The 26000-nt window shown below is 41.3% G+C and overlaps 1 protein-coding gene across 1 annotated transcript; it reads right to left on the reverse strand.

The window, feature by feature from the left end:
- Window positions 1-8520: 8520 nt before the first annotated feature.
- Window positions 8521-20736, reverse strand: BNC1 (basonuclin zinc finger protein 1). The gene is made up of 4 exons (XM_063313956.1): window positions 20631-20736; window positions 17622-17857; window positions 11536-13445; window positions 8521-9448 (listed from the first exon to the last, which is right to left on the reverse strand). Exons 2-4 carry the CDS (start codon window positions 17766-17768, stop codon window positions 8764-8766), a joined length of 2742 nt encoding a protein of 913 aa, XP_063170026.1. The 5' UTR covers window positions 17769-17857; window positions 20631-20736; the 3' UTR covers window positions 8521-8763.
- Window positions 20737-26000: the final 5264 nt, after the last annotated feature.

Raw genomic sequence — 26000 nt, forward strand, 5'->3', positions numbered from 1 at the left:
TGGGTAGGGACGATCCAAATACCCTGTATGAATGGATACAGTTGGCAGGGAAGGCTGAACATGCCCATGAGACCTTTGCTTACAGGAAGGGGATGAGACATTCTGGGCTCAGTAAGGAGTCTCGCCTTGCTGCGCCTACTGGGAAGTCTGGTCAACGTGCCTGGGAGGAGGAGTGGGAGCGCCATTATGCGAAAGGCCAGTGCCTCCGATGTGGAAAGGAGGGTCACAAAGCGGCGGCGTGCCCGAAGGGCAAGACCGATGACTGTTCAGGGAAGCCGGTGGGGAAATCACCCTCCCTACCCAGGAAAATGAAGGCAGTCAAGGCAGAAACTGAAGTGGAGGAGGTTCCTTACTTCGGGTGCGAGGGGAAGCTCGATCTACACCAGCTGGCGGGAAACGCCAGCCACCTGCTCTAAAGAGCGCCTGTGGGCAGGTGGTGGAGGATGGGCGCGAAGATGTTTCGGTGAGTGCCAACTGTCCCACGCTGAACGTGAAAGTGAAGTTAGGCTCCCGCACAAGGACCGTTGAAGTTTGGGCACTGATCGATTTGGGGTGTTCGCGTTGCTTGATGCACCCTGATGTGGTGGCTGCTCTGGAGTTACCCAGCTTTCCACTGCAACATCCCATGATTTTCACCCAGCTGGATGGTTCTACTGCGGGAGGGAAACTGGTCACCCATTTCACGGGAATGGTGGCATTACAACTGGGCAGCCACCGTGAGGGGCTGCAGTTTGTGGTGGTGCCTGTGGGGCATCCCCTAGTCATACTGGGGATTCCTTGGTTGGTCCAACACAACCCCTATATAAATTGGGTGCACAGGACTTTGACTTTTGGGGATGGTTTCTATCAAGCCCCTGGGGAGGAAGACGCTCCAGAGGCTGCAGTGGGGAGGGCGGCAGCAGCAACCGCGCATTTCGCTGTCACACCACTGGAGGGCTTGCTGGAGCAATACCAAGGCTTTGCGGATGTGTTTGGCGAGAAAGAAGTGGACCCACCCCATCGGAAAACTGACTGTGCGATAGAGTTGGTCCTCGACGCTCAATTGCCCAAGCCAAAAATTTATGCCATGACTCAGAAGGAACTGGTGGCATTGAGGGAGTTTGTGGACAAGAACTTGGCCAGGGGTTTTATTGAACCAGCGAATTCGCCAGTAGGCGCCCCTGTCTTGTTTCGGGGAATGAAGGATGGGACATTGAGACTTTGTACAGATTACCGCGGATTGAATGTGGTCTCAATATTAAATAAATATCCTCTGCCATTAATAAAAGACATGTTAGCACATCTGGCTAAGGGGAGAATCTTCTCTAAGCTGGATTTGCGGGAAGCCTATTTCCGCATCCGCATACGGGAGGGGGATGAATGGAAGACTGCTTTTAATTGTCCACTGGGTTCTTTTCAGTATAAAGTTCTGCCTTTTGGGTTGGCGGGGGCACCAGGGGTGTTCATGCAATTGATCAATGAAGTGTTATATGAACATTTGTTCAAGGGTGTACTGGTCTATTTGGATGATGTTTTGATTTATACTGAAACGGAAGAGGAACATGAGCGCTTGGTGAAACAGGTGCTTAGCAAACTGAGAAAGGCTGAGCTCTATGCTAAGCTTTCTAAGTGAGAATTTCATAAGACTCAGCTTGACTACCTGGGGTACAGGATCTCTGATAAGGGCATTGAGATGGATCCTGTGAAGATTCAAGCCATTTTGGGGTGGGAGCGCCCGCGTACCCGTAGGCAGCTCCAAAGTTTCCTTGGATTTTCCAACTATTACCGCCAATTCATCCAGGGGTTCACAGAAATTGCGTTGCCTCTTACTGACTTGTTACGTACCAAGGGGTTGGGGGACACATGCAAGGTAAAGAACCCGGGGGCATTGCTAAATTGGACAACTGACTGCCAGGTGGCTTTTGACAAACTCAAAAGCCTGTTTACTGCTGAACCCATTCTTCAACACCCTGATCCCACTAAACCCTTTGTGGTTCAAGTGGATGCTTCTGATTTTTCAATTGGAGCGCTCTTGCTGCAAGCGGATGCTGACAACCGCCTGAAGCCGTGTGTGTATCTGTCCCGGAAATTTTCCGAGACAGAAAGGTGGTGGCATGTTTGGGAAAAGGAAGCTTTTGCTGTCAAGGCAGCTTTGGAGGCATGGCGCCACCTATTAGAGGGGGCTAAATGTCCTTTTGAGGTTTGGACTGACCATAAAAATTTGGAGGTGCTCAGCGCACCCCGGAAGCTTAGTCCTAAACAGATCCGCTGGGTGCAATTTTTTAGTTGCTTTGACTTTAAATTGAAATTCATTCCGGGCAAGAAAAACTTCCTGGCTGATGCGCTTTCCCACCTACCCCAGGATGCGGTCCAGGTACCTGACATTGTGGGTACGGTGTGGACAGAACCCCAATTGGGTTTGCAGGCTGTCACATGCAGTCAAACTCGTGCGCAGCTGCCTCCTGCGTCAGTTTCACCGGCTGGGGGGAGGACTCCAGTTCCCTCTCAATTGCAACAACAGTTTCTGCAAGAGGTGAAATCTGATACTTGGTTGCAGGCGAATAGAGACAATGTTACATTTGACAAAGGGTTAGCTTGGAAGCAAAACTGCCTCTATGTGCCTGACAATTTGCGAAGGGAAATTTTAAATAGATGTCATGATGATAAGGTGGCTGGTCATTTTGGGTTTGTCAAAACATTGCACCTGGTACGGCGCCAGTTTTGGTGGCCCACATTGAGACATGATGTAAAAAGTTATGTTTCTTCTTGTCCTGTCTGTGCCATGTCAAACGGCAAGGGGGGAAACCGCATGGGCTGCTGCAGCCAGTGGCCAGCCCCTCCCATCCTTGGGAGGAGGTTTCTATGGATTTCATTGTGGATTTGCCTCCTAGTCAGAGAAAAACGGTCATTTGGGTGGTAAAGGACTATTTTTCCAAGCAAGCCCATTTCATTCCACGTGCTTCTATTCCGTCTGCTCAGCAGTTGGCCGGCCTTTTCTAATCCACATCTACCAGATCCACGGTAGCCCCTCCCGCTTGGTCACGGACCGTGGGACACAGTTCACTTCCCAGTTTTGGAAGTCATTTTTGAAGCTGGTGGGCACCAAGCAGGCATTGTCCACTGCGTCGCATCTGGAGACTGACGGATCTACGGAGGCTCTTAATTCGACCCTGGAGCAATTTTTGAGGGCATTTGTCAACTATCAGCAGGATAATTGGGTTGATCTGCTACCTTTTGCTGAGGTAGCTTATAACAATGCCGTTCATCAGAGCACAGGGCACACCCCTTTTCATGTTATTTTTGGACGGGATTTTGTCCCCATCCCTGAGTTGCCCCAACCCCCCACGCAGCCCTGCTCTCCTTCTGATTGGGCTGCTCAGCTAGCTGATTCTTGGCCAGTAATTCAGCAGGCTTTGGCTGATGCCCAGTCTACCTATAAGGGGCACGCCGATAAGTGGTGCGCCCTCCAACCTGATTTTAAAGTTGGGGATCAGGTCTACCTTTCCACCAAGTTCATTAAGTCCCCATAGCTCTCCAAAAAGTTGGCTCCTAAGTTTGTGGTCCTTTTCCCATTGTGGGCATCATAAACCCTGTCACGTTTAAACTGGATTTGCCTCACAATCTGAAATGTTTGCATCCTGTTTTTCATTGCAGCTTACTCAAGCCTGTCACCCACTCCCATCACTGCCACCCGCAGCCCCCCCGTCCTGCTCCGATCATGATTGACGGACAGCAACATTTTGAGGTGAAGGAGGTCCTTGATTCTCACAGGCATCGTGGCTCCCTGCAATACCTCATTCGTTGGAAGCACTTCCCCCACCCTGAGTGGGTGTCTGCCCGTGATGTTCAATCCCGTTTTAGTTAGACGCTTTCATTTCGCTTATCCTCTGAAACCTGCTCCTTAGTGTTTTGTTTTTTTGGGGGGGCGGTATGTCATGTTCATCGTTCCAATATTGCCACTGCATCATAACATTTTGCATGTCATTTGGCTGATGCGTGTTTCGTTTGGGAAGGGAGGAGGATTCTATCTCGTGGGATTGTTATATGTTGGCAGCTGGATTGGAATGTGTTTGGGTTATCTCGTGTGTTCAAGGTTCCTTTCCCAGGACATCAGCAGAAACGGTTACCAGCACCTGGGGGGGGGGGGAGTTTGCAATGGCTGGGCGAGGGGAGGGATTACATTTGAGCCGAGGGTTTTTAGTTTGTATTTGGCGCACTTTTGCTCATTCTCAGCTTTCTCTGTATTTGCATACTATTCTTTAATAAATCAGATATCATTAAGTTCCTGCTTGTGAGTCTGAGTCTATTAGGGTAGGCAATCCTTACAACAGAGTTGTATAAAATAAATAACTGAATAGTCACTGCTTGGAAGAAAAGAATGATCCATCCATCCAAGCTATTTCATTTCACAAGTTTAGGGGTGTTGATGTTTTTGTAGCAAAAACAGCCAAGAAATTGTTTTATCTGAGAAGGAGATGTCTACATACAGGTATTGTATGGAGATGTTTCAACTCCCAGGCATTCACATACATGTTAGATTCACACACTGAACCATTACATGGTTTGGTTTGGTTTATTTTAGTGTGATATTTGAATCTAGCCATTATAGTTTATTAACTATATTTTATGGTTCAGCAGTTTGTGTGAACCCAACCAATGGTGCTTTATTCAATAAAGTTATAGTAGTTAAGCAAACTATAGAATATGAGCCTGGTCACAGGTTTTTCCTTCTCAGTCCAGGCTAGATGGATGGAGCGAATTGGTGAGCAGCTTGTCTACCTAATTAAATGGTCTTCATGCTGTTTGAGCCATCTTTGTCACTGGAGGCAGAGGCTGGCTCTACTTCTCCATCTTCTGGTAATCACCGGATGGTTTCTTCAATGTCCTTTGAAGATGGTTCAGAAACCTCCATTATCTCAGAATATAGTTCCTGCTTGTTCATTAACTGGGATTGGATGGATTGTTCCAGATGTATCTTCAAATAGAATTGAACCTGAAAACCAATCTAAATGCTGCTTCTAACATCTAAAGCTCTTATTAGCTTTAAATGAAAGGATCGCCCCTTTCTCTCCCACCTTACTTGGCTCTCTACAAGCTATCTGTTTATCAGAAGCCATTCTGTCCTTTCTCTCACTAACTGAGATGCAGAGGCTGCCTATCAGACAAAGGGCCTTTTTGATGGCAGCTCCCAGCATGTGGAACACTCTCTGAAAAACATTCATCCATGTCCCTCACTTCCATTTGCAATGTGGCTTGAGTTTGGCTTGGATCAACTGAGAGACAGTGTTATACATTTTTATTAACACATAGAAAATTCTGAAGAAATACAAAACAGTATTACTTTGGCAGAACAATGAGAAAACAAAAGATGGGAGCAATACAACTTTCACTTATAGCACACATTTCTTTCATATTATTAAAAAAAACCCTTAAAAATTAAGTAAGTACATTTACAGCAACATCAACAAGGGAAAAAAGGAGAGTTGAAATAAATGGAAAAAGGTATGGTGGGCTAGAATTCTGTGTCTACCTACGTTGACTTCAACTGGATGGTGCACATACAAGTGCAGCATGGCTATTAGAAGTTGCAGCATGTGAGTTGAAGTCCCAATCCTCTTTAGAGCATGTGATGAGTAAGGCTGGAATAAAGGACAAGGTTGACTTTTAATCATGAAACATGGGATTAGATTGTCCTAGCTGTCTTTCACCCAAAAGCCATATCCAGAAAAGGAAATCCAACCTTGAAGTGAATATATGGGTTTGAATGCAACAAAACAAAATGTTTAACTGTTCAGATTTATCCTGTTCCTATCCTTTTTGTCTAGGCAACTCCTTTATGATCCCATTCATCCAATTATCAGCACAGGAGAGCAGTTCATTTTTTGCAGGCTAAACTTGTCCAACCTCTTTCCAGTGCCACCAACATATTCAAAACTACACTCTTCTCTTTCCTTGGATCCTTTCACTAACCCCTAGAGTTGTTGTGTTGAGTACCTGCTAAAGCAACAGTTACCCCCCCAAAGAGTGACCCCAACCTTTTTCTCAGGTTGAGAATTGCCGAATTGTTTTTTGTGCTCTGCCTTCATCTTGACAATGAACTTGATTCCTCGAGATTTTTTTAGGAATATTTGATGCATGACAAAACCAAACCCTAATTACAGCACAATGCTATCTGGGTATGCTTTCTTTTAATCTGTGAGAACTGATAAAACATCTGGGTGTATTCTGGTGTATTTAAAAATAGGTTTGGCATCAACTTGGCCATTGCCCATTCTATTCAGACTGCAGATTTCTACAACTTCACACCACTTTCTGATTATGCTGTAAAGTTTTATGAACAGGATTCCCATTGGTAGAGTTTTCCTGAGCAATTCCTGAGTCCTCCTTGTTTTATTCTGTGGGAGTGGGAGAAGATTTGAAATTCTGCAAGAATCCACAGTATACAGCATTTGCTCCTATTTAGATTTTCTTAGTTATAATGAAACCCCCAGGAATGGGGAAGGGACTTGCCAACTTTATTAATCTTGTTGCGAGTCACAAGTTTTTTCCCCTTGTCCTCTGCTAGCCTTGCTTATTCATGGCTTGATTTACCTCTTGTTCTGTCCAACCTTTGCATAAATATCAATGCTGCTGCAAACACAATGACATCCAAGTCTTGGATGCAGTTGCATCCAACACACCCAGAGCAGTCTCTGGATTTAAGGGTGTTAGGTCCACAGTATAAACCATTCTTCTCTCTTATCCAGTCTTCAAAATTCCATTTTGAAATCAGTGCATAAGTCTAATTTGGTGTGGAGGCATCAGTGAGTAACAGATAGTTTCTTTGGAAATTGCATGGCTAGTTAAATACATGGTCCCCTCCCTTATGAAACTGGAGTCCCCATCCAATCTAACTGTTGATTAGCCATTTAAAAAAAATAGCTCAGCTCAGATTCTAGCAATAATAAACTTTGTCTACCAACCTTTACACATCAGAGCAACAAGAATGCAGCTGAGTTCAACTGGGTTTATGGGATAGTACAGACCCTCTGGCTTAGAATAAATTAATCACTGAGATATATGGGTAATCAAGATATGTAGCTTGCCCTATTTATCTTACCTGCTATGTAAAAAAAACTATTTTTAATTTAACATTATTCAGACATTATACAAGAATAACAACAGCAACAACAAGAAGTAACAGATTTTCAAATGCAGCAAACTGTAAAAATCTGGGGGAGGGGATAGACCCCATGTCAAAAATGGAAAAACTTTGGTATCATATGTATCTAATGTGCACCTAGGAGATGTGTGCGTGTGTGCGTGTGTTTGTGTGTGTGAGAAAGAGAGACTCAAAGGTTTAGTGAATAAGAAAGGTTTTTCTTGCTTTCACTGTTTTAGTTATTTCACCAAAGACATTTGCACATCACATACACAACCACAGTAATGCTATTACCTGATTGCAAATTAAATATGATAAAGGTGTTCTTTAAATAAAATGTAAGACCAAAGTCATTAAGTGCATAGAACATAACACAGAATACTGGTATGTGTAATGACCAGGATAAGGAATATTATTCGTTTATACTAAGTAATGTGGTAATATAAAAGAGAGCATCAACAAAGTCAGTGAATGATTCTTATTAAAGTTGTAACAAAATATTTGTCTTCTGCCCAACCCACCAATGAACATCAACACAAGATATATATATATATATACACACACACACACACACACACACACACACAAATACAGTATGTGTGTGTGTGTGTATTCATGCATATTCACAGATCCCCCCTCTTTAATTTCACGTTGCTTCCTGCCAAATTCTGAAAAATGCCGAGTACATTTTTTTTCAGGATTTAATTTCTCTAAATGTATCAATAAAAAAGTGCAGTAAAAAATATACATTGCATTTCAAAATGTCCTGCATGTGGTTCAAAGTCTTTGGAAGCATCTCAGGACTCATTGGTCCTGTATATAAATCATGCTGATACCTTTCAATGCTCTCAAAAGTTAATAGAGAGTCTTTCCAAAATAAAAATCAAACAGAACTTCTGTGGTTTCCAGGACTTGTTTTCTTGCATATAAAGATATGGGGTTGCTTGGAAGCAGCTTTCAAGAGACACCCAAGAACTGCTGAGTGGCTTTAGCATCTGGCAGTTGATAGGCCCATCTTGAAGCCAACTCTATTCTTCGCATAGACAAGAAAACCTGTGGAGCTCTGCTGTGTTCAAATGGGGTGAGAACTGCATACAAGCCATGCAGAACCCAACAATGTGTCTTCAAGTAGAATCTCTACCGCCACCAAGAACTCCAGAATCAAATGCTACGTTTTTCTTAAATCTGCCTTTCAGTTCCCTGGCATTCAGTAATAAATTATGGGGAAACCACCACATTAATTTAATACTGTCAAGTCAGCTGGAGGGAGGAGCTACATATTATAACAAAAACAGAGCTGGTTCTGAAAATGGCATCTGTGTGTCAGACGCAAAACACTGGTGTCACAATCTGGGCTTACTCTCATAACAGAAGACAGAGTGTGAAAGGCAGGAAAAAAATCTGGCTTGGGGGTGCCATTTTCTGTGCTTGCTTTGTATCTCTTCAACACGTCGACCAACGTTTACAGCATGAAAAACCCAACCCACCCAATGGGTGCATCTAAACAGGAATAGGATTGTGCCCTGTGTTTTGAACAGGGTGCATGGATAAGCAAATGAATGCTGTGTCTTTCAAATGCTTTGGAAAAAGAAGCTGAAATGATAAATGTAACACAATGGCAATTGCTCCGAAATACTGAGATATTACAGGGGGCTGTGGGTTGACCTGCTCAAGCTCTTGTGTAAATTGGGATTTTGGCTGTGCCGGTTTCTGCTGCGAACAGAAGAAAACATGGTGGTACAGCCCGGGATTCTGCATTTGTGCAGCTGACGGAGGTGCACTGTTTTGTAATGGGCTCTGAACGTTCCTTTATTGCTGTAGCTTTTTTGGCAGATGTGACAGGTTATTGGCAAACTGGAAGGTATGGCTGGGAATTTTGGGTTAGGGTGGTCCCCTGGAGAACAGTCTTGGTAAAGGTCTTCGTTGGGTGTCAAACAAGTACTTTCACAGCTTTCGTTGCTGTCCTCCAAAGCCCCTGGACTTCCTTCATTGCCTCCATCAGAATCCCAGGAGGAGTGAGTTCCACTCTCTGACTTAATGCTAGACGTGGTACTTAAATCCAGAATTGCTCCCTCATTTGAGTCATTCCTACAGTTCTCAGGATAGGGTCCTGCAATCTTACTCATTGGGAAAACTAAGCTGCCAGTTCTGTTCATGCCTTTGAAAATGACAGACGTTTGTTGCTCAATATGCCCTTTCAAACAGACTTCTGGGCAAACTTCTTTGGCCATGTCCTTCAAGAGATCGATTGCGTTGAAATGGTTCTTGTTGATATCCAAAGGATCTTTCATTAAAAGCTTATGGTGAAGGTTTAAATTGGAGCTGTGTCTAGAGAAAAAGAAATATCTAGAGTAAAAAGATGACCAGGGAAACTTCATGTTTAAAAACAATAACAGTTAGGTTAATCTGGAAGAAGTTGAATGGAGAAGAACTGGGTGTGTTGAGCTCTTCACATTAATGCTGTGCCAGATAGAAGCACATCCACAGGGGGAATGTTATAGGAATCAGAAAACTAAGGAGAGACAATAGAAGGTGGGATAGGAATACAAAATTAGCATTAAAGTTCATGTAATATATTGACTTAACAATAAACATGCACATTCTTTCATGTAGAATAACTGGGCCTGTTTTCAAACTGGCCATTCAGTAGCTAGATAGCCCACTGGTTCAGAAAGCCAAGCAGGAATGGCTTTCAACTTGTGTCTGCTTCTTAACGCTGCTGAGTATATTTACACTGTCTGCTGCTAGCTAAGGAGGAAAAGACTGGAAATAAAGGGTATAAAAGAAAGTGTTGGAGTGAGATGGTATGATCTTCCAGCAAAGATTCCATCATGGACCAAGCTGCAATAAAATATGGAATCCAATAGAGCCTGCTATCATTGGCTCAAAAATTACACATTGAATGCCCGTCTTAGGTGTAATCTGTCTGCAGCCTAACCCCATGCAGTCCTTGCAGCCCAACCCCATGCACCCCATGTACTCTTAGGTCATCAACAAAGCACAATCTTGCATAGTTTTATTAAAAGGGAATCTATTATTTAAGGCTGCATACAAAGCTATGTTTCTTAGGGAAAGATTGCAAAATAAGTATCAAAGGTGTATATTTTGGAAAGTTGTGAATGAAAACAAGCACTTCTTTTCTTGCAGATGAAAGCCAATAATTATAAGAAAAGCTGAGAGGCTGGAATTAGGAAATGCAGGCCAGCATGCTATTCTAGTTTCTTCACAAATCTTAACAAATACTTCAGAAATCTCTGTGGAGCCTGGATGTACCTGTCGCTCTGTATGCTCTTCCTATGTGTCTTCATTTACTTTGCTAGGACGCATCTTGAACAGCATAACTTTCTTTATATGGGTTAAAGTAAATGGTGACTTTGCCCTAATACACATTTATTTATTTATCAATACAGCAGTCCCAATTAATGCTGATTTTTATGAACTTCTCTAGATGGGACTGATGAGAAGTTCATTTTAGTGCATCACAGCACTCAGAAGTCCTGGCAGCAAGTAGCTGGTGAGGATGTGAGTCTTGCTAGGACCAAGTGGAACGCTAACTCAGCATCTGCAGAACAACAAGAAGTAACCGTGTCTGAGACAACAGTGTTGCTAAGACTTAAGAACTCCACTCAATAGCCCAGCATCTTCATCTGCCTTCAGATGAAGCATCATCTTCCTCATTCTTTGCTTGAGTTAGCTGAATTTAAAAACAAGGTGGGGAACCGCATTTGGGCCAGTGGCCACATTCCAGAAGTGGCAGGACCAGGACAATTCCCCAAAAATCCACACTTCTCCTGAACCTCGAGAGATAAAAAGAAACCAGACTATGCTTACTGAATATTAGAATGACATGATAGAAATGATTATAGAAATAGAAGGAATAAAAATGCAGTGGGATCTTCGGGGGCCACAATGACCCCTGCAGACACATTATTATTCATCCTTACTTTTGGTAGAAAATCTGGCAAGAAAAAAGAACCCCCACAAAATTGGTTCCTAACAGATTATATATTTATAATATATAAATTATATATTATAATTTATATATAATATGTATGTATAAAAATATATGTATGTAAGTACACTGTATGTGTGTGTGTGTGTGTATATATATATATGAATATGAACTTAAACCCTCTAATTTCTCTAAAAAAAATGGAATTCTTTTCCACTCTCATAGTCTACCAGCAATATGATTACCACCTTTTTGCTTAATGCCTTCTTGTCTTCTGAAAAGCAGAGTTTGGTTCAATGGATTTTCATCTCACTACTGTTCTGACAAAAGGGTGTTGACATGCCGGCAAAACAGGCATGACAGATTCTGGCATTCTCCAAAATATAAAATAGGCTCTATTGTGCAAACTGGTTTACTTTAAACACACAGGGGCACACAGCGATTTTGCCCAACACATCCTTACCTGTCCCGGCTTCTACGCGAGGGAAATGCAGCATTGCAACCCTCCACAATGCAAGTATGCATTTCTTTTAGATGCACGTTTTTAAAATGCATTTTTACACTGTAAGGGTTTTTAAAGGTCTTCAGGCAGATGTCACAATGAAAGCGAGTGTCTTCCTGTGGAAGCCCTAGGGCCTGGGGATTGCCATGATCCATCTCTTTACATGCTTCAAACCCAGGAACAGCCATACTCCGGTTGGACAGTGTGCTGAAACTGCTCCCACTCAACAAGTGGTAATGCAGATCAGACCAGTCGTTCATTGGGATCCTGTAATTCAACTGCTTTCTAAGGTAGCCGTATGGCTCAGTCGCTGTTTTGATCACATCACGGTGTTGGTTAGACGCTTCATATGCATTTTCACAAGAGGCTATTCTTAGTGATTTGTTTTGCTCTGGCTTATTGGTTTTCTCAGGGCAATGCAGTTTGTCTATTTCAGGGCACTTGTTATTTGTCTCGACAGACTGAAAAGTTTTGGGCCCTCCAACCTTGGCAATGGATGTCCACAATGCCTCTGAGTGAGATTCCCGTTCCATTAGATGATTCGTATTTTTTTCTATCCTAGACACCCCCATCTCCACAGGCCCTTCACTTACCGCCTTTGGAGTCACATCATCTTCTGAACAGGCAACTTCATGAGTTGGGCTAGTTGGGTCAACAGCTTCTTTCTCTATCTTGATGGGCATGCTAGACTTACGGGATTTTTTCTTAGGCAATGGATCAAAGGACAACTCACTGGATACCTGTGGTTCAGGTACTGATGAAGAAACCAGAGGTAGAGAAGGAAGCGTACCTGGTGTGTTTGCAAGTTCAGCTGGGGTGACCGGGCTGCGGTAGAATGGAAGGACTGGTTGCACCGTCTTCAGATTGGGAAAGAGAACACCATTTTGTCCGCTATGGTGAAAACTTGATTGTACTTTTGAATCAGTACAAGAACTCCCATAGATAGGAATTGATCTGTGATCGGGAGGTAAAAGGGCAAAATCAGTCCTTTTGCTCTCCTCCAGACCTCGGATGGGCAACCCGTTTCTGAGATCTTTATCTCGGTTGTTTCGGTTCATGGGCATGTGAAGTCTTGGGTTGGGATTGGCACTGTGACGGTTTCGGCTCCGTAAAGAGCTGAACACCATGTTGCAACCTTCAATGGTGCATTTATGTTTGATTTTCAGATGGACAGCATTGTAGTGGATCTTCAGAGTGCCCTTATCATAAAATGTCTTCTCACAGGCTGTACAGAAAACACGTCCTTTCCTTGTTCCAGCACCATTTTTGTCAACTGACTTCATTTTACTTTCTTGAGATACTTGGCTTGTTTCCAGCTTGGAGGACATTGCCTGAGTTTTCAAACCACTTGGTGAAACATCCTCTTCTGGTTTCAAAGTGAGGCCTGGGCTGATGGTCCCCTTCTCCTTTTCAGGTTGAAATGATGGATTGGAAGTTAAGAAACTGCTTTCAGCAAACCGCACATAGTCATCTTGCTTCAAGTCAGCGCTGTGGTCTTGAGAGGACTCCATCAAGAGCCTCTCTGGGAGTGAGCCAATCAGAGGTGGAGGAATAGGGCTATAAAACTGAAATGGCAGCATAAATGCCATGTTACTGACAACATTTTCAAAGTGATGGATGTGGATGGGGTGTATTTTGTCTAAAGAAGCAGAAAGGTTAGAGTTTCTCTGATTGCAGCTTTCGATAAATGCTCTAATATCCATATTGGCTGTGGTTGTGGGGACAGTAATGGATTGCCCTTCTTTCTCCTGAATTGCCATCAGCTCCACAATAGACTTTGTTTCCCCAAAACGCAGAAATTGCTGCAAGGTAGCCAGCTCTTCTTCACTGGTCATGATACTCCAGTGATCCAGGACCTTTCCTGAAGCATCCTTCAAAAAGACAAATAACAACAGTCATAATACACTTGAAAGGGTGACATACTAAGCTCAAAAGAAGGTAGACTAGTTAATTGAGTTGGGCTTGACTCCTGCATGGTGACTGAATGGAGAAATGCTCTGTTTAGTTTCTAAAGGTAGAGCCCTCTCAACCCCCCTGTAAAACAGGAGAGAAACTAGACATGGCTTTTATACCCAAGCAGTCTGCTCTTCCTCACTTATCTGGCCTACTTGCTGTACATCACACCTGGTTGCCAGAGTAGATAAGAAAAGGGAGTGATGACAACTGGGGAGATAATGAGAAAGAAGAGTTGGGAGACCTTCTCTCCTCTTTCAATGGGAAGTTTAAAATCCTATACCTGGGATCAGGATGGCAACTTTAAATTGTGGTTTTACTCTTAAGTTAAAAAAGCTGCAAGTTCATTGCAAATTACATTTTGCTCTTCCTTTTCTGCTTCCTTTTCTTTTTTCGGTCATGACTTTTAAAAAATCAAATTCCAAGCTGCTTCGGAAGCCTTCACTCATACACACATTTGTTCCACCGAGCTGTTTCAAGAAATCCAGCTGGAAGGCAACAAAGGGCTATCAGCCAGACCACATCAAAAAGTCACTCTTCCTTAGGAGCCAGTTTAGCCCCTGCTAGTTGCTGACCTGTATAATGTACAGCTTTCTGAGAGATCAGGGCTTCTGTCTAGTGAAATCCACATAATTGATATACCCGTGGACAGGTTGCTAGCAACTTTGCAGCATATTATTCTTGGTTTTCAATCACCTTGGCATGAGTTATTTCTAAAGTCATCCTAACAGGTGATTGGAAAGAGTTCTGTAATTATCCCAATAATGTTAGGATATGTGCCAATGTAACAACAACCATGTACTTAGTAGGTGTACAAGGCAAAGGAAAGGAGCAATCAAAAGGAGATTTAGTTCCACTTCCAACTTGAGTATTCTTTCTCTGAAAGTTTAATCATATTCTGAGCTAAGATCAGAGAACAAATGAACTCGAATCGATCCTTCCCCAGTTCACAGAGCACAGCTGTAATTACACTAGAGTGTTGGAGTTCTTTCAAACTCCAACCCTACCAAACTTTTCCCAATAACTACAATAAATATTTTATTACAGAACATGTATTTGATGGCCTACTGAGAAATTTCACTGGGCACGCAAGAGGTTTCTAAGATGATGAAGAATGTATTGTCATCAATTTTTCATGCAAAAGAGGTTCAAGGTAATTGAGCCCATTTTTTTTTCATCTTAACACTAAAAAGCAAGATTATCAAGTGGCATTAAATATTTATTTGTGGCATAATGTAAATCATACTTTACATTAAAAGAAGGAAGTTGAATGAGCAGCAGAGAGGTGGGCATGTGTACTGTGTAGAGCTGACTCCTACCCTTGAGATGCAGGTCAAATCTAAAAGGATGTCACTCAGGCCAATAATTATACAGTGAATGACATTTGGTAGTAGTCGTAGTAGTTTATTAATTGATTAGTCCTTTAACCTTATCAATAAAATAAAATAAAATTGAATTAAATTAAATACAATACATTGTCTATTTCCAAAAGGAAAATAGATAAGAGAAAATACAGTAATACTATACATATGCAGTAATACAAGGAGTCAGTAATCAGATGTATGAATCTCCCTTACAGGATACCCCAATTTGTTCAGTGTATTGGGTTCTTATAGTTATAAACTTAGCAGTTCTACATACAATATGCACATTAGAACCCAGAAGGAAGTTTTCACATACCGGCTGAGGATCCAATCAATGGATTCTGATAGACTTCCTAAAATATGCTTAACGGAACAGATAAATATGGCACAGCCCAATTCTTGAGTTAGTCAACTTTTTGAAGTTATTTCACAACATGGGTTTTCCATTCAGTATTTGCTCTCAATAACCTCCCAGGTAAGGGAAATTTTTAAACAGCGAGTCCTGGATATTAGTGCACAAACTGACATGGAATTACTGACTAAAAATAGATCTTTAAGATGTACTTAGAGAGCTAAGAATAAAATTACTTTTCAACCCCAAAAATACCTATTAATGAACTTGCCACCATTTTTAAGAAGGGCCTATTCTAGCTGCCGGCCACATAACCACGGACGGGTCCTTACGGACAACGCCGGCTCCAAGGCTTAGAAACAGAGATGAGCACCGCCCCCTAGAGTCAGACACGACTGGACTTTACGTCGAGGGAAACCTTTACCTTTACCTTATTCTAGAGCTAGGTTTGAGTTGCTGGACTCCATGGACAAATATGGGCGCTTCCACCACTTGCCATATCATGAGAGAACATGCATATGCGGCTCACCAGCCAGTGAAAATATTTTTCATACTTTGTTCAGTTGCCAATTATATGTACCCATTTGGCTTAAATATCTATCACCCCTATTAGAAAGAACAGTACACTGGGATCCAAGCCACAGACATTTGGTAATGAAGTCTCTGCCACCATTGGCTAATGCTGCTCTGATGCCATCAGACTATTCCCGGGCACTCCAACAGTTCAGGAAACAAAGTGCTAGAACTTAAGCAACAGAGCTTCTATAAAGGAAGGGAAAATCACCAGTATAACTGCCATTATTTAGCCAATTTTGGGGTGGCGGGTTCTCATTAAAATTGTAGTAGTTAAACTGTTCCCTTCCAAATATTTACTTATTTTCAGACTTTAGCAGGAAGGAATCATACATTTGATTGGGTCAAGAATAAGAGGTTGCCACATTACTATTTGTTAATTAATTAGATATACATTAATGAGATATGCATTTATATCTAAAATAGGGTCTGGTGGCTGTTGAGCCAAAATTAGTCTCTTTCTTAAGAGAAGCAGCACCAGAATGTCTGTCAACAGCTGAAGTGCTTCAGATTTTAAAAACTATTCTGGAACCTATCAAAGGTAGGGCATACAAAACCACAGAATAAAGGAAAAATCAGATGAATCCACATTATACAATGTACGAAATCACATTGTAAACATAGTTAGGGATTCTTACTATGGAAAGAAAAGAAAAAGTTGTCCAAGTACATTCTCTTATCAGCCAAGTGTACTTTATTCAACAAGCCATGGCTAAACAAACTATAGCTTACTGCAGGGTGAAATCAGTCTGACTGACAGAAGGTGATTGACTGACATGCCCAAACAGCAACTGGAACCTGTATGTATAGACAATGGTTCTGTGTTATTAGCAAGTGAGCTAGCAATATGTACCAGCTCTACAAAATTGCATGTTTGGGTGACATCAATCTGGTTTTTTTCAAGATTATGATGGGAATGTGGATAGATTCTTGCTAGGTAGCATTATCTCTTTACAAGAAGGCACCATGTCTATGTTCCAGCCTGCCACACAAGAATGCTCTCCTCCAAGAGAGCTCTTTTCAACTTCCATTTAACCATTTCTATTTTTTTTTCCATTTGACACCCAACATCTCATGACTACTGAGGATGCTCAGTTTACTGGGATGTTGTCCATTTGGTTTGAATTCCTGCATTTGACTTCTGCAAAGTTTTCAGTTCCCATAAGTGTATGTAGCAAAAGAAATGATGCTAGTTAGGGCAAGCAATACTCCCCTTCCTACATTACCTTCCCAGGAACTTGAATAAATTCTGTCACATCAGCCATAAAACAATTTGAAAGTCAAAGAATGTTGGTAAGGTTGGGAAAAGATACTAAGAGGTGAGCAATGCCTCCGGGAAGCCAGGATGGTATAAGATAAACCCATGAAAATAACCCCCTACACAGTAACAATGTTCATGGAACATGGTCTTTTTCTTCTCAACTCCAATACAACATGGTTTTTGTATTTCCACCCCATTAGCTCACAGAATCCACACCATCTCTGGCTCCATTAACCACCTGCACCAATCATATGCATGCATAACCCAGTCCTATGGTCAATCATCTATATATTCTAATTTGCAAAACTGTATATAAAGGAGTTGCATCCCCACTCCTTTTTAAGTTGTTTTGGCTATCCCCATGCTGTAATAAAATTTGTGTTTCAACAGAAATACAGTATGTATGATTCCATCCCTGCTATTAAAGAATTCTGTGGAGAAATGTCTCCTACATGTTCTGATACTTTGGTTTCCAATGACTTCAGGTTGGCTCCCTTTCTATCAGCCCTTTGTCTATAGTGAGAATAATGAATTTGACACTTACCTGTAAGACATATCCCCGTATGTAGTCCTGAAGTGTCCAATCTAGAGCATGGAGGATGTGTATTACCTCTTCTTGCTTCAGGACACTGAAAAGACGATCTAGGAGAATTTTGAGACGGACTGGAACTGCCTGAGTTCCATACAGCATGAGGCTGCTTATATCAAAGACCACATTGGATTGGACTATTTCCACTTGGCTTGTTGGGTATAGTTTTGGGATCCTGAGTTTACTTAAAGCTGCAAAGATGAAAAGAAAATATAACAGCCTATGGATAATTGGGTACAAAACAACCCCACTAGCAGTAATGGTTCAGCAACTAGCGAATATTATCCATCTGATCATTCAGTAACCAATGCCTTAACAGCCATTCCAACATCATTCCCTACAGGTCTGTCAAATCACAAAAATCTGATCAATAGGCAAGGGATGTGGCCTTCCTGCTATTGTTGAATTACAACTACCAGCAACCCTAGGAAACAAGGCTAATGACAAGGGAGGCTAGGAGTTGTAGTATCGTAACATCTGGGCCCATAGATTGCTTACCCTCACTATAAATCAGGTGCTAAAATCTATACATAGATTACTGGTGGTACAATCTATACATAGAAATATGCAACCTGTAGAATTTAAAGTCCTTTAAAGCAAGTGCTTCTGTCCCCTTGATCAATATGAAATATTTCTGGAACCTACCATTACAAATCTTAATTTTGGTTTGTGCTCTAATCTTGGATTGGGTATGATACAGATGGAGTCATCCAATATCTGATTCAGGGTGAGTTCACAATTAGCCATGAGCCCAGTAATGCCCAAAGGACTCTCCACTGAAGATCCCAGGTTCAATTCTCATCAGTTAAAAGACTCTGATCATAACAGGGAATGAGGGTCCTTTCTCTGCTGAGCTCCAGTAGAGTTGTTATCAGTCAGAGGATGCAGAACTGGGTAAAAACAGACAACTAGGCTGGGTTCACACAGCATGCAAAGCTACAATGTCATTGGTTTGCTTTGTGCATAGTGCATTGTGCAAGCTCAGCCACTAGAACCTGTAAACCAGTTAATGAGTTAGAATGTTGTATGAACTCACTCAACTGACTTTTTCAGAAGACCATGCCCAAGCCAATCGCAGCTTGATGAAATGCATGACCCAGGTCTGACTGAAATAAGGCACTTTCTATATAGCTGTTTAAAAAACAAAGCACAGTCACTTCAATTTTTAATCTCTGCTGCAAATTGTTCAGGGAGAATCTGAAGCAAAATAGCTAAGAAAGGCTAACCTAAGTCCTTGTTACAGGTAGGCTTGCGTGTAACAAGATTCTGATGTCTTATTTTTAAAAAAAATCAATCAGAAGTGATAGTTTGGAATGCTTGGCAGACGGAGATCTTAGACCAATCTGTTCTTCACCTGACTTTTCTTTTCCAATCCAGACCCATTATTTTACTTCTAATATTTAATTCAGCACATGTTGAACTGTAAAGCAGTTTACAAACCAGATTGGAACAGTATCTACCTATCCATCCATCCTGTATAAATACAACATTTTCCCTCAAATGAAACAACACCATATCAAATTATAAGCAATGTCCTAGTTTCTTTTTTTTAATGTAACAGCTTTGCCATGTAAAATGAGGATTGAATTCATATATTCATCTAATTGTATGACTAGCAGGCAGCTAAACAATGTTGTTGTTTATTCGTTTAGTTGCTTCCGACTCTTCGTGACTTCATGGACCAGCCCACGCCAGAGCTTCCTGTTGGTTGTCAACACCCCCAGCTCCCCCAGGGATGAATCCGTCACCTCTAGAATATCATCCATCCATCTTGCCTTTGGTCGGCCCCTCTTCCTTTTGCCTTTCGCTCTCCCTAGCATCAGCATCTTCTCCAGGGTATCCTGTCTTCTCATTATGTGGCCAAAGTATTTCAGTTTTGCCTTGAATATCATTCCCTCAAGTGAGCAGTCTGGCTTTATTTCCTGGAGGATGGACTGGTTTGATCTTCTTGCAGTCCAAGGCACTCTCAGAATTTTCCTCCAACACCACAGTTCAAAAGCATCGATCTTCCTTCTCTCAGCCTTCCTTATGGTCCAGCTCTCGCAGCCATATGTTACTACAGGGAACACCATTGCTTTAACTATGCGGGCCTTTGTTGTCAGTGTGATGTCTCTGCTCTTAACTATTTTATCGAGATTTGTCATTGCTCTTCTTCCAAGGATTAAGCGTCTTCTGATTTCCTGACTGCAGTCAGCATCCGCAGTAATCTTCACACCTAGAAATACAAAGTCTTTCACTGCTTCTATATTTTCTCCCTCTATTTGCCAGTTATCGATCAAGCTGGTTGCCATAATCTTGGTTTTTTTGAGGTTTAGCTGCAAGTCAGCTTTTTCACTTTCTTCTTTCACCTTCATCAGAAGGCTCCTCAGTTCCTCTTCGCTTTCAGCCATCAAAGTGGTATCATCTGCATATCTGAGATTGTTAATGTTTCCTCCAGCGATTTTAACTCCAGCCTTGGATTCCTCAAGCCCAGCATGTTGCATGATGTGTTCTGCGTACAAGTTGAATAGGTAGGGTGAGAGTATACAGCCCTGCCCTACTCCTTTCCCAATCTTAAACCAGTCCATTGTTCCATGGTCTGTTCTTACTGTTGCTGCTTGGTTGTTATACAGCTAAACAATAGAGGTGTGCAAATCAGCAAAATCCAATTCAAATTGCTGATCTGATTCAGTTTGAAAAGTAGATCTGATTCCATGCGGTCATCTGAATCCAATCTCAAGTTGAACTGATTCAATTTGGACTTTCAAACCAGTTTGGAAAAAAATCTGTACATGCATAGAGGCAAAACTAATCCAAAGGGATCAGATACTGTTCAGTGATTCAAACAGACTGGCCAATTTGCTTCAGACAACAGATTTGGAGATTTAATTGACTTTAAATTAAAACTCCAAATGAAATCTTCTCACACAGGCACACACATACCAACCCAATTACAAAGCATTTTAGTACATCATAATATATTACCATGGGCTACCCATCCATGCCGACACTGGTCACACTGTCGTTGGTTTATTTTTCCAGTTTTAAAACACTGGCAGCTACAGTTTACCAGAGTGCATCGGATGGCCTGCAAGATCAAGAAAACAGATGCAAATATCAAGAGTTTAGTAAGGATCCCGTCAGAGCTTCATGCAGGGCATAGCAGTAACTCTCTCTCCAGAAACTCAACCAGTGCTTGGGGGTCAACAGAAGATCTGAAGACAAGATTCGGATGGAGAAGTTGTTTTATTGCAGATACAAGAAGCGAATACTGAAGATCAGCTACCTCAAAATCCAGGAATCTAGCCCACTTTATATTACAGGCCCAGGATTTAAATTTTACGCTGTTTTATCCAATCTTTACGGGAATATGGGCTTCTTGCAACCCACTTCTTTTCTTAATGTGGAGGGCATCTCAGCGTGTTTTGATAATGATTGTGGGCTTGGAAGCTTCAGTCCTTTCAGATCCCCCCTGCAACTTTCCCCAACCTGATGCCCTCCAGATATGTTGGATTTCAACTAAATACCCCTCCCCACTCCATCTCTATCCCAGCCTGTAAAGCAGCATGAGATGGCTGTCTTGCTAGGGGATTTTGAATGCTGTGAAACAATGATGCATGGTTAGTCACTACTGTATTTAAGGAAAATAAATCATTAGCGATTTAATATACCATAACTGCATTTTTTGACTGTCACCGGTGTGTTTTTCTGCATCAAGTGCCAAAAAAATCCAGCTTTGGGTATCACACACTTTGACGCGATGAGGAACACCCTTAGAAACTTTGCTTTAGGCGGCAACATTTCTTAAGTTGGCCCACTCCTTCTCATAATGATTATTGCATTACATTATTCTTGCTGTATTCTATTTTACTTCCAAAACACTCCATGAAGCCTAAAGGCTTCCCATATTCACCCTCACAACAACATTGCAAGGAAAGTTAACCTGAAAAGTTCTAACGGGCAAGAATTGACGACTGCCCTCTGGAATGAGGTCCCCCCTGAGATGTGGATGGCTTCTACCCTGATGGAACTCCAGAAAGCCTTAAAGGCCTGCTTGTTCCCACAGGCCCTGGGGTGGATGGAACCTGTTGTTAGAGATGTCTGCCATAGGATACATAGGTTTTGATATCAGCTGTCTCAGTTGCCATTCTGTTTATTTCCCATACTGTATTTGTATTTATTTTGTTGCATTTGTGTTGTTTTATGTTGTGAATCTCCCAGAGTCAGCTTGGAATCAGGGAGTGCCAAAGTTTAGATAGATAGATAGATGGATAGATAGATAGATAACCTAATAAGCTTTGCAACTGAGAAAGAATTACTCTTGGGTCTGCCCAATCCTAGTCTGACAATGACACATGGGTCTTTATAGACAGCAAGTTCCTATAAGGCAGTGGCCAGTAGGAATAACTCAAGACAATCATTTATTTTATTTTTTATTTATTTAATTTATTTATAAATTTATTCACCGCCCATCTCTCCCCAACAGGGGGACTCTGGGCAGTTTACAATAAAACAATACAAATGTATTGTATTTATACAATACATTTAACCCTGTTACTGAATTAATTTTTTGGATTCATGCAGTATATATATTTTTTAATCTGTTCAATCATGTCTGATTCTTGGAGACTGCCTGGACAAATCCCTGCAGTTTTTCTTGCAAAGTTTTTCAGAAGTGGTTTGCCATTGTCTTCTTCTTAGGGGTGAGAGAGAGTGACTGGCCCAGGGTCCCCCAGCTGGCTTCATGCCTAAGGCAGCACTAGAACTCACAGTCTGCCGGTTTCTAGCCTGGTGCCTTCACCATGGTACCATACTGGCTCTCTCATGCAATATATTGAACCACAAACTAACAAAATGGGCTACATTTTTAGACAATCACACACACACGCACAAACACAAAAACTAACCAAATTTAACACTAAGCAAACTTAGCACATTGTGCAAATGCATCTGCTATAGGTTAACCTAAACTAGTTAAGCCTTTTGTGTGGTTGCGGCCCTACACTCATTCATTTGCACACACGTACTCATGCATGAAACAGACTGAATTCACCCCTTGCACCAAAGAGGTTTTGTTTTCAGATGTTGTGTGAACTCAGTTAGTATACTTTGTAAACCATGATTTATGCCCTAGTATAATGTGTGAGCCTGCCAACTGGGGCTTATTCAACAAACTGTTGTTAAACAAAACCTCATACTCTGTTGGGTTCCTGAAGACATTGACTTGGCCATTGAAGCAAGCAAGATATTGGACTGAACAGATCTCAGCCTGATTCAGCAACGTTGTTATTTTATTCTTTTACTAGTCAAATAATGAATGTATTGGAGTAGCTACAATAGCTTTCACTGCACAGCAAAATGGAAGGAAAAAGGGTATGGAAAATGGCAAGTTGCAGCAACCCACAGATTTTTTTTTTATCCTGCCTTTATTATTTTTTATAAATAATTCAAGGTGGGGAACATATTCCTTCATGTCTAGTGCCAGTTTCCACCACAGTGCTCTGGATGGCAAATGTTCTATTATTCTTTTAGGACCACAGTCTATATGTATTTACCTGTAAAAAAGGAAATTAAGAATTTGAAACATTTCTTCTTTTCCATATGATAGGCTAATGAAGTTTTTGCTATTATTATTATCATCATCATCATCATCATCATCATCATCTCATCAGTAATGGTCGTGACCCCATGATCAGAACCCTGGTGGTCCCTTTTTACATGCACTGAAACACGCTAAGGATGGGGCTTCAGTTGTGTGGTCATAACCACCATCTTGACTTTTTTGACCCTCCCATCTACAGATGCCCCTGATTTGGTATGAAATAACTAGAGAAAAAAATAAGAAAGAAAACATTTGTTTAATGTTCTCTAATATTAGGGCCCATTTAACAAATAGCAACATTAACAACATAATTTTTTCCCCATTGACCTTTCCAAATAAGATTCTCACTATGAGCTCCACTGATGCTCGTAACAACCTGAGATTTTATGCACAGGTGGCTCTTCATTTTTGATGATAGATATGTCTCCTTTTGTAAAGCTGGCCCACCCCACCTTCAAGGAACAAGACACCCTCAAAAAAAGGAAAGCAAATTTCACCATCAGCAATTGCATTTCTGCAGGGCCCTAAGACATGAAATATCTCAGTGGGAGAGTAATAAAGTACAAATGTTGTAAGATATATTACATCAAAAATTGCAGGATAGGATTAGCACAGTTGGTTTAGGATTCATTGGGCGAATTTGCACAGAATGCTAAGCCATGATTCTTTTACTTATGATTTATTGAACAAGCATTAAGTGGCTTGCTTGGGATCAGAATGTTAAATCAAAACAGAGACTTCATGTATCCGACTGTGCCAAAAACTTACACATTTGTTCCTAAGCCAAGAGATTCAAGGGCCTCTAAGTGGTGTTCTAAGGGTGCATTTCCTCAAAATAGTAGGTGGATGCAGCCAGGGCAAAAATGGGATTTCATTCATGACTGATTTTCTTTATATTATAATTTGACTAGAATTATAACTCATGGTTTTTTGTTTGGTTGTGGATTTCAGAATTTTCCCCTTCGATCCCATTAAAAATTGCATTGAAGAATTATCCAACGTGTTCAGAGATCAGACACCCAGGATCTTAGATCACACATCTCAGATTTGAAGGGGAATTAAGGGGAAAAGCTGGATGAGAGAAAGGAAAACTAGCTTTGGGGAAGCTTATTGATCATCTCTGAGATCTCCTTGGTCAACTTTTCAAGAGATGGCAGAAATGGACAAAGCACCAAGTATCTCGAGAAATGATCTTTTCCCTCTATAAATGCCCCTTCAATTTAATGTTAAACAAAGAAATCTCCAGCAAGCAAGGCTGCTTCTACAACAAGCAGGGTCTTCCTGGTTTATACTCCAGAGATCTTGAATGTACTTCTGCAAGCTGTTAGCCTACATCTCTCTTTAATATCACTTGCTGAGATGGGCGGCTATAGAAATCAAATGAATGAATGAATGAATGAATGAATGAATGAATGATTCCATAAACAAAGGAAGAGTAATCTAAAAGAAGGCTTTAAGAGCTGAAGATCAGCTGACTTTTTGCCTTTCAGGGATGGATTTGGGTTTGGGTTACATTGTATTTTTGTTCTTATAATCATAAATCTCTACCATTCCAGAAGACTAAATCAGATGTGAGAGTCTCTGACTGGTTTTGGGCCAGATTTATATGGTCTTCAGCTGGTGCCCTTTTCAATACTGTTAATGTTGTGCCTAGAGATTTTAATGTCTGCACAGAAAACTCTTGTTTAATGATTCCTTGTTTCATTTTTATAGTGTCTGGCTGCTGCTTTATTATTCTGTACTTTTGCTACTGAATGTATTGATTTGTATGTTTATTTTATTTTTGTAGCTTATTAACTCCTGACTTTATGTCATCTTTGGGGAGGCACTAAGTGGCCAAAATATAGCAATTTGCTATTCTTGCTACTTTTCTTGACTTCCATTGGCTGTTTCTGAGATTCAGTATGTTATATAATATTTATCTTAATTGTTTCGATATAGTTGATTAACTATATACTGTTTTGGTAACACCACATGCTGAAAAAGAAGAACACAAAATGCAACCATAGTAGACAAGAGGGACTTGCAATAAAAAGTGAGAAAGGTAGAGTGCTTTTGTTTAGTGCTCTGATCAAGCCAGAGAACCATGCAATCTTTTGGGATACTTTATCCCATCATCTGTCGCATTATCACCCACTCTGCTGTTCTTCCCTACTGTAATGAAAGATTCTGTCAAGTTGAGTCAAACTCCTGGTAAGGGCATCCACACAATATTCTTGGAAGTGTCAGTTTGCCAATGCCTTCTTCAGGGATTTAATTCCCAGCCCCTTCTACAATCTCAGGATTTTCTAGAGACCCTCCATCCAAGTACTAATCAGGTGCAAGGCCAGCTGCAGCTGCTGAACACTCTCCCTCCCACAAGCAGAGATGGAACAGCCCATGGCCTTGAAGTATGATCAATCTTCACCAAGGTAGTTCAGCACAAGTAAATGTGACAGCCCCAGCAGCACTTCTAGGAGGAGAACATCAGGTTGTCAGAGACCAATCTAAGAGAATCTCTCCAATTCACTCTTATTGGAAGAAGTCCTACATTCCTATTGGGTAAAACATTAGCCATGATTTGTTGACTAAGCCACAAGGGGCTGGGCTTGCACAACACATCAAGCCATAAAACACATCTTATAAATCACAATAGCTAGACTCCCACAGCTGAAATTTAGCAAGTCAGATTATGACGTAACATGATATGCAAACCTAATTATTTTTGTGTTTTTTGTGAGTATTATTAGTTAAGTTACAGTTTATTGATGGGG

The sequence above is a fragment of the Candoia aspera genome, chromosome 13 (genome assembly GCF_035149785.1).
Source record: "Candoia aspera isolate rCanAsp1 chromosome 13, rCanAsp1.hap2, whole genome shotgun sequence".
NCBI classification, from domain to species: Eukaryota; Metazoa; Chordata; class Lepidosauria; order Squamata; family Boidae; genus Candoia; species Candoia aspera.